We start from the raw sequence: 15977 nt of genomic DNA, 5'->3' as shown, positions 1-15977 counted from the left end.
ATTTCTTCTTTACCTCATCCTTGGGCAAACCTGCAAGCTTAAATAAACCACAAACTTCATCCACATAGATCATATGTAAGTTTGGATGTGAAGATCCATCTCCTGTAAAAGGATTAGCCAGCAGTTTCTCAAGCATACCCGAAGGAATTTCATAAAATATATTTTCAGTAGGTACCTCAGGTTCAGGAACAACTCCTCGTGCTTCCGTTCGTGGTGAAGATACCCCGAACAAACTCCTCAAAGGAACAGTTTCCATAGTGACAAGTGACAATAAATTTCAGCACAGTATATAAATGTTTCCTTACCAATTTCCACTTGCCAAAGGCGCTTCACTCCCCGGCAACGGCGCCAGAAAAGAGTCTTGATGACCCACAAGTATAGGGGATCAATCGTAGTCCTTTCGATAAGTAAGAGTGTCGAACCCAACGAGGAGCAGAAGGCTCTGATAAACGATTTTCAGCAAGGTAATAACTGCAAGCACTGAAAGTAGCGGTACCAAGTGAAGGTGTAGTGAGGTGAAACATAGCGAGCGAAAAGTAACAAGTAACAAGTAGTAGCAATGGTGCAGCAAGTGGACCAATCACTTTTGTAGCAAGGGACAAGACTGGACAAAGTCTTATAGGAGGAAAAACTCTCCCGAGGACACACGGGAATTTCTGCCATGCTAGTTTCATCATGTTCATATGATTCGCGTTCGTTAATAAAGTTCTTTATCACAGGAGGCAATATAAAGTGACGTTCCTCCGCACTAAGAGGACACGCATCCAAACCTCAAAAGCGCATGACAACCTCTGCTTCCCTCTGCGAAGGGCCTATCTTGTACCTTTACTTTTTGCCCCTTGAAAGAGTCATGGTGATCTTCACCAATTCCTTATTTCGCCTTTATCTTGGCTAACGTCATATGCTTGGTAAAGATCTATATTCATATGTCAACTTGGAGGTAAGTATTCATGAATTATTATTGTTGACATTACCCTTGAGGTAAGAAGTTGGGAGGCGAAACTATAAGCCCCTATGTTTCTCTGTGTCCAGCTGAAACTTTGATCTCATGAGTACCACGTGAGCTGTAGCAATTGTAGAGAACGAAAAGATGATTGAGTATGTGGATTTGCTTTACAAGCTCTTATTTGACTCTTTCTGATTTTGTGATAAATTGCAATTGCTTCAATGACTAAAGGCTATCGGTTGTTACTTCTCGGTAAGGTTCTTGATCCATGCTTTACTTTGTGAAGGAATTGTCACTTTAGCATGAGAGATTATATGTTGGTATTGCTGTTCTAATCATGATCATGATGCCTGCATGTTCATATCTTGTTTTGTCGACACCTCTCTCCCTAAACATGTGGGCATGTTTATTGATCTAGGCTTTCGCTTGAGGACAAGCGAGGTCTAAGCTTGGGGGCGTTGATACGTCCATTTTGCATCATTCTTTCATGTTGATATTTATCGCTTCTTGGGCTGTTATTTCACTTCACGGTACAATACTTATGCCCTTTCTCTCTTATTTTGCAAGGTTTGCATGAAGAGGGAGAATGCCGACAGCTGGAATTCTGGCCTGAAAAAGGAGCAAGTTTGAGATGCCTATTCTGCGCAACTCCAAATGCCGTGAAAATCAACGATGATTTTTTTGGGATTTATAAAAAATACTGGGCCGAAGAAGTGCGAGAGGGGCGCCAGCAGGTGGCCACAAGCCTGATAGACGCGGCCACCCCCTGGCCACGCCTAGGGGACTTGTGGGCTCCCTACTGGCCCAATGGCCCCCCTCTTTTGCTACAAGAAGGGTTTCGGTCTGGAAAAATCGAGAGGAGGCTTTTCGGCGGATTCGCCGCCGCCACGAGGCGGAACTTGAGCAGAACCAATCTAGAGCTCCGACAGGATGATCCTGCCGGGGAAACTTCCCTCCAGCAGGGGGAACTCGTCGCCATCGTCATCACCAACACTCCTCTCATCGGAGGGGACTCATCACCATCAACATCTTCATCTGTTGGAATTATGCCCTAGAGGCAATAATAAACGTATAATTATTATTATAATTCCTGTAAAGATAATAGTTTATTATCCATGCTATAATTGTATTGAATGAAGACTCATTTACATGTGTGGATACATAGACAAAACACCGTCCCTAGCATGCCTCTAGTTGGCTAGCCAGTTGATCGATGATAGTCAGTGTCTTCTGATTATGAACAAGGTGTTGTTGCTTGATAACTGGATCACGTCATTGGGAGAATCACGTGATGGACTAGACCCAAACTGATAGACGTAGCATGTTGATCGTGTCATTTTGTTGCTACTGTTTTCTGCGTGTCAAGTATTTATTCCTATGACCATGAGATCATATAACTCACTGACACCGGAGGAATGCTTTGTGTGTATCAAACGTCGCAACGTAACTGGGTGACTATAAAGATGCTCTACAGGTATCTCCGAAGGTGTTAGTTGAGTTAGTATGGATCAAGACTGGGATTTGTCACTCCGTGTGACGGAGAGGTATCTCGGGGCCCACTCGGTAATACAACATCACAACACAAGCCTTGCAAGCAATGTAACTTAGTGTAAGTTGCGGGATCTTGTATTACGGAACGAGTAAAGAGACTTGCCGGTAAACGAGATTGAAATAGGTATGCGGATACTGACAATCGAATCTCGGGCAAGTAACATACCGAAGGACAAAGGGAATGACATACGGGATTATACGAATCCTTGGCACTGAGGTTCAAACGATAAAGATCTTCGTAGAATATGTAGGATCCAATATGGGCATCCAGGTCCCGCTGTTGGATATAGACCGAGGAGTCTCTCGGGTCATGTCTACATAGTTCTCGAACCCGCAGGGTCTGCACACTTAAGGTTCGACGTTGTTTTATGCGTATTTGAGTTATATGGTTGGTTACCGAATGTTGTTTGGAGTCCCGGATGAGATCACGGACATCACGAGGGTTTCCGGAATGGTCCAGAAACGAAGATTGATATATAGGATGACCTCATTTGATTACCGGAAAGTTTTTCGGAGTTACCGGGAATGTACCGGGAATGACGAATGGGTTCCGGGAGTTCACCGGAGGGGGGCAACCCACTCCGGGGAAGCCCATAGGTATTTGGGGGTCACACCATCCCTTAGTGGGCTGGTGGGACAGCCCACCAATCCCCTATGCGCCAAGAAAGAAAAAAATCAAAGGAAAGAAAAAAAAAGGAAGAAGTGGGAAGGGGGAAGGACTCCCTCCCACCAAACCAAGTAGGACTCGGTTTGGGGGGGGAGAGTCCTCCCCCCTGGCTCGGCCGACCCCTTGGGGATCCCTTGGACCCCAAGGCAAGGTCCCCCTCCCTCCTCCTATATATATGGGGCTTTTAGGGCAGATTTGAGACGACTTTCTCACGGCTGCCCGACCACATACCTCCATAGTTTTTCCTCTAGATCGTGTTTCTGCGGAGCTCGGGCGGAGCCCTGCTGAGACAAGATCATCACCAACCTCCGGAGCGCCGTCACGCTGCCGAAGAACTCTTCTACCTCTCCGTCTCTCTTGCTGGATCAAGAAGGCCGAGATCATCGTCGAGCTGTACATGTGCTGAACGCGGAGGTGCCGTCCGTTCGGTACTAGATCGTGGGACTGATCGCGGGATTGTTCGCGGGGCGGATCGAGGGACGTGAGGACGTTCCACTACATCAACCGCGTTCTCTAAACGCTTCTGCTGTACGATCTACAAGGGTACGTAGATCACTCATCCCCTCTCGTAGATGGACATCACCATGATAGGTCTTCGTGCGCGTAGGAAAATTTTTGTTTCCCATGCGACGTTCCCCAACATCATCAACACCATCTCATCTCCAAACCCTAGTTCATCTCTTGTAACCAATCTCCGTCTCGCGACTCCGATTGGTACTTGTAAGGTTGCTAGTAGTGTTAATTACTCTTTGTAGTTGATGCTAGTTGGATTACTTGGTGGAAGAGTTTATGTTCAGATCTTTGATGCTACTCATTACCTCTCTGGTCATGAATATGATTATGCGTTGTGAGTAGTTACTTTTGTTCCTGAGGACATGGGATAAGTCATGCTAATAGTAGTCACGTGAATTTGGTATTCGTTCGGTATTTTGATGTGTTGTATGTTGTTTTTCCTCTAGTTGTGTTATGTGAAGGTCGACTACATAACACTTCATGATTATTTGGGCCTAGAGGAATGCATTGGGAAGTAGTAAGTAGATGATGGGTTGCTAGAGTGACAGAAGCTTAAACCCTAGTTTATGCGTTGCTTCGTAAGGGGCTGATTTGGATCCACTAGTTTAATGCTATGGTTAGACTTTGTCTTAACTCTTCTTTCGTAGTTGCGGATGCTTGCGAGAGGGGTTAATCATAAGTGGGATACTTGTCCAAGTAAGGGCAGTATCCAAGCGCCGGTCCACCCACATATCAAACTATCAAAGTAACGAACGCGAATCATATGAACATGATGAAAACTAGCATGACAGAAATTCCCGTGTGTCCTCGGGAGCGTTTTTCCTCCTATAAGAGTTTGTCCAGGCTTGTCCCTTGCTACAAAAGGGATTGGGCCACTTTTCTGCACCGTTGTTACTTTTGTTACTTGCTACTTGCTACGAATCATCTCACCACACAACTACTTGTTACCGATAATTTCAGTGCTTGCAGATTTTACATTGCTGAAAACCACTTGTGAGATCCTTCTGCTCCTCGTTGGGTTCGACACTCTTACTTATCGAAAGGACTACGATAGATCCCCTATACTTGTGGGTCATCAATGAACCACCCCAACCGGCGTTGCCTGATGTTATGAACATCTGGCAGACGCGCAAGGATGACCACTCATTAGTTCAATGTGCAGTTTTGTATGACTTAGAACCGGGACTTCAAAGACGTTTTGAACGTCATGGAGCATATGAGATTTTCCAAGAGTTGAAGTTTATCTTTGAGAAGGATGCCCAGATCAAGACATATGAGACCTCCAATAAGTTCTATGTTTGCAAAATGGAGGAGAACGGGTCTGTCAGTGAACATGTGCTCAGAGTGTCTAAGTATTCTAACCGTCTGGCTGAGCTGGGAATTGCTCTCCTGTCGGAGGCTATCACTAACAGAGTTCTTCAATCACCGCCACCAAGCTACAAAGGCTTTGTGTTGAACTATAACATGCAAGGAATGAATAAGTCACTCGTCGAGCTGTTTGCGATGCTGAAAGTCGTAGAGTAGGAAATCCAGAAAGAACACCAAGTGTTGATGGCCAATAAGACCACGGTTTCAAGAAAAATGACAAGGGACAGAAGCGTAACTTCAAGAAGATTGGAAAGTTGTTGCCCCTTCAACGAAGAAACCCAAGTCTGGACCCAAGCCCGAGACTGGGTGCTACCATTGCAAGGGGACTGGTCACTAGAAGCATAACCGCCCTAGGTATTTGGCTGGTAAGAAGGCGGCCAACGTCAAACAAGGTATATTTGATATACATGTTATTGATGTGCACCTCACCATCTCTCATAGTAGTGCCTTGGTATTTGATACCGGTTTTGCTGCTCACATTTGCAAATCAAAATAGGAACTGCGAAATAAACGAAGGTTGGCGAAGGATGAAGTGACGATGCGCGTGGGAAATGGTTCCAAGGTTGATGTGATCATCGTCGGCACAATCTCATTTCAGTTACCATCGGGATTAGTGATGAACCTGAATAAATGTTATTTTGTGCCTACGTTAAGCATGAACATTATATCTGGATCTTGTTTTTTGTAAGACGGATACTCATTTAAATCAGAGAAAAATGGTTGTTCTATTTATATGAGTAATATATTTTATGTCATGCACCCAATGTGAGGGGTTTATTCATGTTGAATCTCGATAGTGATGACACACATATACATAACATTGAGACCAAAAGATGTAGCGTTGATAATGATAGCGCCACTTTCTTGTGGCACTGCCGCTTAGGTCATATTGGTGTAAAGCGCATGAAGAAACTCCATGTTGATGGACTTTTGGAGTCACTTCATGTTGAATCATTTGACACATGCGAACCATGCCTCATGGGAAATATGACTAAGACTCCGTTCTCCGGAACAATGGAGCATGCAAGTGACTTGTTGGAGATCATACATATTGATGTATGCGGACCGATGAGCATAGAGGCACGCGATGGATATCGTTATTTTGTCACCTTCACTGCTGATTTGAGTAGATATGGTTATATTTACTTGATGAAGCACAAGTCTGAAACATTTGAAAAGTTCAAGCAATTTTAGAGTGAAGTTGAAAATCATCATAGCAAGAAGATCAAATTACCGTGATCTGATCGAGGAGGTGAGTATCTGAGTTACGAGTTTGGTGCTCACTTAAGACAATCTGGAATTGTTTCACAGTTGACACTGCCTGGAACACCACAGCGCAATGGTGTGTCTGAATGTCGTAATCGTACTTCATTGAATATGGTGTGATCTATGTTGTCTCTTACTGATTTTCCATTGACGTTTTTGGGCTATGTATTGGAGACAACTGCATTCACTTTAAATAGGGCACCATCAAAATCCGTTAAGACAACACCATATGAACTGTGGTATGGCAATAAGCCAATGTTGTCGTTTCTTGAAGTTTGGGGATGTGATGCTTATGTCAAAAAGTTTCAGCCTGAAAAGATGGAACCCAAAGCGGAAAAGTGTGTCTTCATAGGTTACCCAAAAGAGACAGTTGGGTATACCTTCTATCTCAGATCCGAGGGCAAAGTATTTGTTGCTAAGAACGGATCTTTTCTTGAGAAAGAGTTTCTCTCGAAAGAATTGAGTGGGAGGAAGATAGAACTTGATGAGGTTGTAGAACCATTGCTTCAGCAAGATGGTAGCGTCGGATAAAAAGAAAATATGTCGAGGCTACACTAGTTGAAGAGGAAGCTAATGATGATGATCATGAAACTTAGAATCAAGTTGCTATCAAACCTCGTAGGTCGACAAGAGTACATACTGCTCCTGAGTGGTAAGGAAATCTTGTCTTGTCAATCATGTTGTTAGACAACGACGAGCCTATGAATTATGGAGAAGCAATGGTGGTCTCTATTCCAATGGATAGTTAGAGGCCATGAAATCCGAGATAGGTTCTATGTATGAAAACAAAATATGGACTTTTGAAGTATTACCTGAAAGTCGAAAGTCTATTCTGAACAAATGGATCTTTAAGAAGAAGACGGAGCGGACGGTAATCTGACCGTCTATAAAGCTCGACTTGTGGCAAAGGTTTTTTCACAAGCTCAAGGAGTTGACTACGATGAGACAGTCTCACCCGTAGCGATGCTTAAGTCCGTCCGAATCATGTTAGCAATAGATGCATTTTTCGATTATGAAATTTGGGAGATGGATGTCAAAACGACGTTCCTTAACGGGTTTCTTAAGGAACAGTTGTATATGATGCAACACAAAGGTTTTGTCGATCCATAGAATGCTAAAAAAGTATGCAAGCTCCAGCGATCCAATTATGGACTGGTGCAAGCATCTCAGAGTTGGAATCAGCGTTTTGATGAGGTGATCAAGGCGTTTGGGTTTATACAAGTTTTTGGAGAAGCTTGTATTTACAAGAAAGTGAGTGGGAGCTCTATAGCATTTCTAATATTGTATGTGGATGGCATATTGCTGATTGGAAAAAATATAGAATTTTTCGGAAGCATGAGGATTACTCGAATAAGAGTTTTTCAATGAAGGACCTGGGAGAAGCTGCTTACATATTGGGCATCAATACTTATAGAGATAGATCAAGGCGCCTCATAGGACTTTCACAAAGCACATACCTTGATAATATTTTGAAGAAGTTCAAAATGGAACAATCCAAGAAGGGGTTCTTGCCTGTGTTACAAGGTATAAAGTTGAGTAAAACTCAATGCCCAGTAACTGCAGAAGATAGAGAAACGATGTGTCGTCCCCTATGCTTCAGCCATAGGGTCTATCATGTATGCAATGTTGTGCACAATACCGGATGTCAGCCTTGACATAAGTATGGCATGCATGTTTCAAAGTAATCCAGGAATGGAGCAGTGGACAATAGTCAAGAATATTCTGAAGTACCTGAAAAGGCCTAAGGAAATGTTTCTCGTTTATGGAGGTGATAAAGAGATCGTCGTAAAGGGTTACATCAATCTAAGCTTCGACACTGATCTAGATGACTCTAAGTCGCAAATTGGATGCAGAATCACTAAAAGTGCCACATGGAACTGGACTTTAGCCTTGGAAAACATCTACCTACTCCATTCCAAGAGCCGAGTTGCAACTTTTTTGAGTTTGTGGTACAGGACCTGGTATGGCTTGGAGTGCATGCTGCGCTCTTGCCACGTGTTTTTGACCACATCAAGAAAACCCGACATCGTGATCAAGAAGCTTTCAAATTTGAAAGATCTTGGCCTCGTCGGGCCACTGTCATCTGTGAGCATAAGGGGTAGTGAGTCGGAGAGGGATACCGACAGGGCATGGCGGACGTGGTTGCTGAAGGACATATCCCACTCCGTGTTGCAGAAGAAGGAGTTGAGCTTGTAGAGGGTTGGGTTGTCACGCTCGTTGCTCCAAGTGAAGCGTCTATTCTGAAGGTGAATTTCTTTGAGTTCGCGGGATTGCAACGCCACCCGGAACCGATTTATCCTACTTCGGTTGAACATTCTCTTATTCTTGTCCCGTGTGCGGTAGATTTGGTTGAAGTCCTCGAGCGCAAGCCAGGGAGTGCCACTGGTGGGTTTGTGGGAGGCCAACTCGGCAAAGAAGGCGTCTTTGCAGGCATGCTCAGTTGGCCCATAGACAGATGTGACCTAGAAACAAGTGTCAGTCTCATGGATGCGGGCCAAGCTAGAGAGACAGTATTAAGAAATGGTGATATCGGAGATGTTGATGGCAGTTCCCTGCGCCGGACATTGCGCGAAGCTGCAAAGCCTGTTACCACCAAGAAAAGTTGTGATAAATTTGTCTACCCGCTCAAGCTTTGTTTCTTGGAGACAAACTAAATGGCATGAAGTAGTCGCGATCGTTGCGCTGACCGTTGCATGTCTAGCATGACAGTTCAGCCCACGCACATTCCAGCTTAAGGCATTGATGTGTTGTGACGTCATGGGACACTTTGGCAATCACGATGGGGTTGCCAAAAGGAGCAGCCGGAAATAGGCGGCTGGTGGAGGATAGACATGATCACGGCACATAGTTCGCTTTCAGTTGTGCACTTGGAGTTGAAGAAGAGTACATGTCTTCAAAGAAGAAGAGCGAAACTAGTGCAAGACTGCAACATACACTTAGGATTAATTACAAGCATTGGAAGATGCATTAGGCTGAGAAAACATGCGCACTAAGTTGTTCCTGACCAGCAAGCATGGGCGATCAAGCATCCTGGGCCGCAACATCTCCCATTTGATCGATCTCAGGGACTCGTTCTCCCCCATGGGCGAGCAGTGCGTCTTCAATCCCGTTTGCGACCGGGTCGTCCAGATGGAGGAACTCCCTCATGGCCATGATCAGCTCTGGGGCTAACTGGTCACTGAACTTTGTGGTAAAATCTTCCAAGGCTGCCTCTGTCACATCTTTTCCGTCTCTGACGATGCCAAGCGTGCGACCCATCATCTTCTCAGCTATCTTGGCAGTTGGAGTAGCCTCCTTGCCCGGGCGCCTAGTGCGCTGTAGTGAGAGACCACCTCTGTTGGAGATTTTCACTCCACCTAGTGTCAGGCGACGGCTCGCAGGACGTTTCGGTGGCGGAGACGTGGGTGTGGGCAGGATACCCTGCTCCCTCACCGCGTACAGCTCCTGCACAGGGTCGGCCATCGCCTTGGCTATCAGGGGATGCATCGATGATGGCGAAGGGGTGCGCTGCAGGGGGCCGGTGCAGCGCAGCGGTGGAGTTGGGGTGAATGGAAACCCGGAGGCAACAATGGCGAACGTAGAGGCCTCTGGAACGAGTCCGGTGAGCAGAGTTGGAGCATGGTCTCGCTTGTTGCCGCATGTGGGGCATGCCGTCCTGGAGGTTCCAACCGCTTGTCGCAGGGGCTGCGAGGCAGCACTGAGGTTGGGGAGTGCGGCGGAGATATCGGTGGAGTTCGTTCCTCCAGCGAGCAGCGTGTGGCCGAGCGAGGCGAGGACCGCCGCACCGGACTGCGGCCCCACGGAAGAGCCAACAACGGTACTTGGACGGGCAGAAGCTCCATGTCGCGCTGCAGCTACCCGGTTTTTATTATAATAAGATGTCTTCTATATCTAAATAGCTAGACCCTACTAACTATTTATCTCAACATGCAAGCATGCCACATCATCCCACAACGTGCATGAGAAAAGGCCCACGCCCACTATCTTATGTCCCTCAAAATGCAAGCATCACACTGTTGGGGAACGTAGCAAAAATTCAAAATTTCCTACGCCAATCAAGGATCTTCCTATGGAGAAACCAGCAAGAGAGAGGGGTGAGAGCATCTTCGTACCTTTGAAGATCGCTAAGCGGAAGCGTTGCAAGAACGCGCTTGATGGACTCGTACTCGCTGCGATTCAGATCGCGGTGTGATTCCGATCTAGTGCCGAACCACGACACCTCCGCGTTCAACACACGTGCAACCCGGTGACGTCTCCCGCACCTTGAACCAGCAAGGAGGAGGGAGAGGTTGGGGAAGACCTCCGGCAGCACGATGGTGTGGTGTCGATGGAGAGATGAAGTCTCCCGACAGGGCTTCGCCAAGCACCGTGGGAGAGGAGGAAGATGAAGAGCAGGGTTGCGCCGACAGAGATGGAAAACTGTATCTCCAATGGCCAAAAACCCCCGCTATATATAGGGGGAAGGGAGGGTGGCGCCCCCTTTAGGGTTTACCCTTTGAGAGAGGGGCGGCAGCCCTAGATGGGAGAGAGGGGGGCCGCGACCAGGGAGGAGAGGGGGGTGGCGCACCCCTAGGTGGGCCTTAGGCCCACCAGCGCCTAGGGTTTCCCCTCCCTCCCTCTCTGGTGCGCCTGGGCTGAGTGTGGGGGGCGCACCAGCCCACCCAGGGGCTGGTTCCCTCCCGCACTTGGCCCATGTATCCTCCCGGGGCTGGTGGCCCCTCCCGGTGGGCCCCCGGAACCCTTCCGGTGGTCCCGGTACATTGCCGGTGGTGCCCGGAACATTTCCTGCGTCCAAACCCATCCATCCTATATATCAATCTTTACCTCCGAACCATTCCGGAGCTCCTCGTGACGTCCGTGATCTCATCCGGGACTCCGAACAACTTTTAATAACCTCGTATAATAATTCCCTATAACCCTAGCGTCATCGAACCTTAAGTGTGTAGACCCTACGGGTTCGGGAGACATGCAGACATGACCGAGACATCTCTCTGGCCAATAACCATCAACGGGGTCTCGATACCCATGGTGGCTCACATATGTTCCACGATGGTCTCATCGGATGAACCACGATGTCAACGATTCATTTAATCCCGTATACGGTTCCCTTTGTCTATCGGCATAGAACTTGCCTGAGATTCGATCATCGGTATCCCCATACCTTGTTCAATCTCGTTACCGGCAAGTCTCTTTACTCGTTTCGTAGCACATCATCCCGTGACTAACTCCTTAGTCACATTGAGCTCATTGTGATGATGTTCTACCGAGTGGGCCTAGAGATACCTCTCCGTCACACGGAGTGACAAATCCCGATCTCGATTTGCACCAACCAAACATACACTTTCGGAGATACCCGTAGTGCACCTTTATAGTCACCCAGTTACGTTGTGACGTTTGATACACCCAAAGCACTCCTACGGTATCCGGGAGTTGCACAATCTCACGGTCGAAGGAAAAGACACTTTGACATTAGAAAAGCTTTAGCATACGAACAACACGGTCTAGTGCTATGCTTAGGATTGGGTCTTGTCCATCACATCATTCTCCTAATGATGTGATCCAGTTATCAATGAAATCTAATGTCCATGATCAGGAAACCATGATCATCTATTGATCAACGAGCTAGCCATCTAGAGGCTTTCTAGGGACACATTGTGATCTATTTATTCACACATGTATTACCGTTTCCTGTTAATACAATTATAGCATGAACAATAGACGATTATCATGAACAAGGAAATATGATAATAACCATTTTATTATTGCCTCTAGGGCATATTTTCAACACGCACCTCGTCATTAAACATGCATGCAAAAAAAGATCCATCCCAACATGCAAACATACATACGAATGTCCATTCTACTATGCTATTCATATTTAAACAAACATATTGCAACTATAAAGTAATCAAACATAATAAATTATATGTTTTTTCAATTCTAGATTTTTTATATTATTAATTTGAATATTCATGTTTCATACAAGGAACCACAACGAAACATGTTGCAAAATAACCCCGCAACAACGTGCATGGCATCATCTAGTTAAAATGATTGGCATGTCACCTATTAAATCTTTGTTTAGCGAAATAAAACTTGATGAAAAGGGTACTGGAGATGAGTCAACGGATGGTCCTTTAACAACAGGTCATTGCACTCCTTCATGTTTTAAGAATGTTAATGTAACTAAAATAATGATACCGTACTAAGTTGATATAAAGTTTTTACCTCGCACTGAAAAAGCTGTTCGTGGAATGTAAGATTTTGTTTGCACTTTGTAAAGAAACCGTTAGTACAATTGATAGAAAAAAGGTTTACATTTATTTCAAGAACATTCGACGTTTATTTGTGAGAATGCCAATGTCCATTACAAATAAATTAACAAGAACGTTTGACGTTCATTTGTATCACTGCCAACGTCCATTAAAAAAGGAAATAAAAGAAATAACAAAAAGAAGAAAAACAGTAAACAGATCCGATAGAAAACCGATACGGTGCTTTCGTTAGCAACTTAGGGTTGGTTCTATGGGTTTTATTACTGGCTTTTCAACGTGTTTTTTGTTGGTTGTTTTTGTAATGGTGGTCTATGGTTTCCTTTATAATTTTGTTTCTTTTTGTTTTTTGAATGTACACAATATAGTTTCTCTGTAAACATATTAACAAGAATATTCATGTAATTCAAAAACCTGTTAATGTACTTAGTTTGTAAAAATGTTTGTCACGTATTGAAAAATATGTTCATGCAAGGTAAAAGTTAGCTTGTGTGGTGTAAAAATATGTATGCACGTACAATTCATAAAAGTGTTTGACATGTATTTAGAAAATATTCTATGTCTATTTGTAAAAATGACAACGTCCGTTTCAAAGAAAATAAAGAAAAAACAGAAATAATAATAAATAAATAAAAAGAACGAAACGAAAAACCAAAGAACTAGTAGTGGAGAAAATAGGAAAAACAATAATATTTGAAATAAAATATACTTGGTAGATTCCTATGGGTGTCTTTCCAAAATATAATTCGGCCATAATTTGTTTTTTGAGAGAAAAAAAAAAGAATCTCCAAAGTTGGACCGAAACCTCCAAGAAGAAGAACTGCACTGGACCGGGTCGGGCCTGCTCGCGAGGATATAAGTGGCACCCCGCACCTTCCGGACAGAGCAAGAGACCACCCACCGTCCCCCACCCACTTTCCTCCCCTTCTTTCTTCTCGGCGGAGGCGAACGAGGAACCCTAGCCGCGTGAGGAAGGATCGCCCAGATCCGCAAGGTACGCCCACCGAAATCCCTACGGCTGCAACCAGATCGAGGTTTGTGTGTGTATGGGGGTGGGCAGTTGGGGTGCCGCGGCTGGCCTGCCGGCCGGCGGTGGTGATTCGTGACGGACTTTTTATCCTAATTCCTGACAATTGTCGGCAGGCCGGCGATGATGGCGGCGGTTCGGTGCGCGGCGAGGAGGCTCGGTGGCTCCCTGCTCCAGCGAGTGCAGGCAGAGGAGCGACGCAGGCTCGTCCCAAGCAGGGTCATGCGCTCCCGCCAGCTCTCCACCGAGGTATCTTAACCAAAATTGCCACCTTTTTCCCTTACGAATCGTCTCACGACGACTGCAGCCAGAGATAATCGGATTCTGTGCAACAATCGGAACAGCAGCATGCATGTGTCTATTAGCTAGTAGAAACAAGAGCAAAATTACTTGTTTACTTTATCCTGACGTACCACATATAAATCATATGATCAAGCTACCTTATTTTCCTGCTTGATCTGCTGACCATTGACGACCTTGTGCTCATCCCTTTGTCAATTTATTACCCGCAACATGTAGGGATTGATGCTGCTACTGTTTTGATATCTTCAACCATCCCCTCTTCTGCTTGCTTCAATTCCTACTAGTATTACGTATTTACCAAGCACGCAATCTGTCGCTCTGACCACTAGCTAACCCAACCAAGCAATTGCAGAGGTGCTGTTACTAGTTGCTATGCTACACATGCATGTACTCCCTCCGTTACTAAAAAATACAAGTCTTTTTAAAGATTCCACTAAAGTATGTCTATATACATCCGCATCTAGTCCATAATGAAATCTCTAAAATGACTTATACTATTTAGGAACGGAGGGAGTACATACCAAACCTTGCTTAATTGGCAGGCAGGGCAGTCTTCTTCTTAATTGTTTACCAATCACAACCAGCGCTTACCTAACAATCTGTGATACTACAATCTGTCTTCATCGATCCAGGAAGCGCGTGAGATCCAGCAGAAGAAGGAGGCACTGTATGATGCCGTGTCTAAGGCGGAGCTGAAGAACAAGGAGCTTTATGATGCCTTATCTAAGGCGGGGCTGAGCACTGACCAGCTGCATCTTCCTGTACAAGGCATTCCAGAGCAAAATGCCTATCAGTAGGATACCTGATCCATTTCTTCCTTCAATCCCATGTTTGTTTGACACGAGTTTATATATATAATAATGCTCCCATTTGACCTCTCTCTACCCGCAGGCGCATTCTGATGTATGCAAGAAGAGCTCAGGGTGTGGTAGAGTTAGCTGCCAAGACGACATTTTGCGTGGTACTTACTGCTGCTGTTGTTGATGTCAACCTCAACAAGAGGGCACTGGCTAACTTAAAGGACTGCAGTGAAGACAATGTCACAAATTAACAACCGATCAAAGATGGCCAGCTCGTGTTTTCAGCTTCTAATTTATGGCCTGGAGTTTGACTATCTAGCACCTATGTGGTGGTGACGTCGTTTGTTCCGTTGAGTAGATTGCATGCAAACAAACATTACATAGCTGGTTGTATGTTGTTGCTCGCATGCATCGTTGTTGGTGTTACCGACTTAATTTATTAGAGGATCCTCGTCTTAGAAGGCTCATTTTCTAAGCAAATTGTGTGACCGCCCTTTTGCGATCCATTCAGTGTGTGACACCCCATGTTTTTGTGATATCTGATTCTGGAGATTGGGTCGTTTGGTTCTCTCAACCAGGTTTTTGTGGTTTTGGAAGATGAGAAACTCTGGGGATTGAAGGTTTGAGTTCCAACCAGGTTTTTGTGATTTTTTGAAAGATGGGAGAATCTGGGTCGTTTCAAGTTGCATGAGGACGAAACGTGGGATTTCAGTAAATCTGACCAAAGATGTGATAATTTTGTTAACAGTGCAATTTGGGTGCTTGGGAGAGGCGATGCAACTGGGCCCATCCATGTTTATCTATTATATACTTGTAGTATACGAATATTATCTTTGGAGACTGAGCTCCATGAAGCTCGGTTTTGAAAAAACTGAATTTCATTAAATTTCATATTTTATATGTCTTAAATAATAAAAACAAAAACAGAGATATACATGAAGACATAACGTACATGTGTCTAAATTTACGTTCAAATGAGGTGGTGTAAAAAAAGACAAATCTGTTGTTTTTTTAACACATGGTCCATGAACGAATTTTGCGGGATGAGGATATACCAGATGTGCTAGAGATGTTACTCTTCAAGTGACCGGTCTTCGGTAATCTTTATGGGGAACTCCTGTTCGGCGCCTTAAGCGCCCCAACAAGTACCTAGCGCCTGCACGATCCATCTGATGGGCCGGCCCAAAAACCCGCGTCCAATGGACCTATGAAAGGTCGAAAAACAACATAAAAAGTCAGCCATTGTCAATATTCAAACTCAGGT

The 15977-nt window shown here is 45.0% G+C and overlaps 1 protein-coding gene across 1 annotated transcript; it reads left to right on the top strand.

Moving 5' to 3' along the window:
- Positions 1–13500: 13500 nt before the first annotated feature.
- Positions 13501–15249, top strand: LOC123421904. The gene is made up of 4 exons (XM_045107619.1): positions 13501–13617; positions 13727–13859; positions 14546–14706; positions 14805–15249. The coding sequence occupies exons 2-4, from the start codon at positions 13734–13736 to the stop codon at positions 14962–14964; spliced, it is 447 nt and encodes a 148-aa protein (XP_044963554.1). The 5' UTR covers positions 13501–13617; positions 13727–13733; the 3' UTR covers positions 14965–15249.
- The last annotated feature ends 728 nt before the right edge of the window (positions 15250–15977 follow it).

This window comes from Hordeum vulgare, chromosome 1H (genome assembly GCF_904849725.1).
Source record: "Hordeum vulgare subsp. vulgare chromosome 1H, MorexV3_pseudomolecules_assembly, whole genome shotgun sequence".
NCBI classification, from domain to species: domain Eukaryota; kingdom Viridiplantae; phylum Streptophyta; class Magnoliopsida; order Poales; family Poaceae; genus Hordeum; species Hordeum vulgare.
The sequence above is the reverse complement of the archived record's forward strand: the minus strand, read 5'-3'. Positions and strand labels throughout refer to the sequence as shown.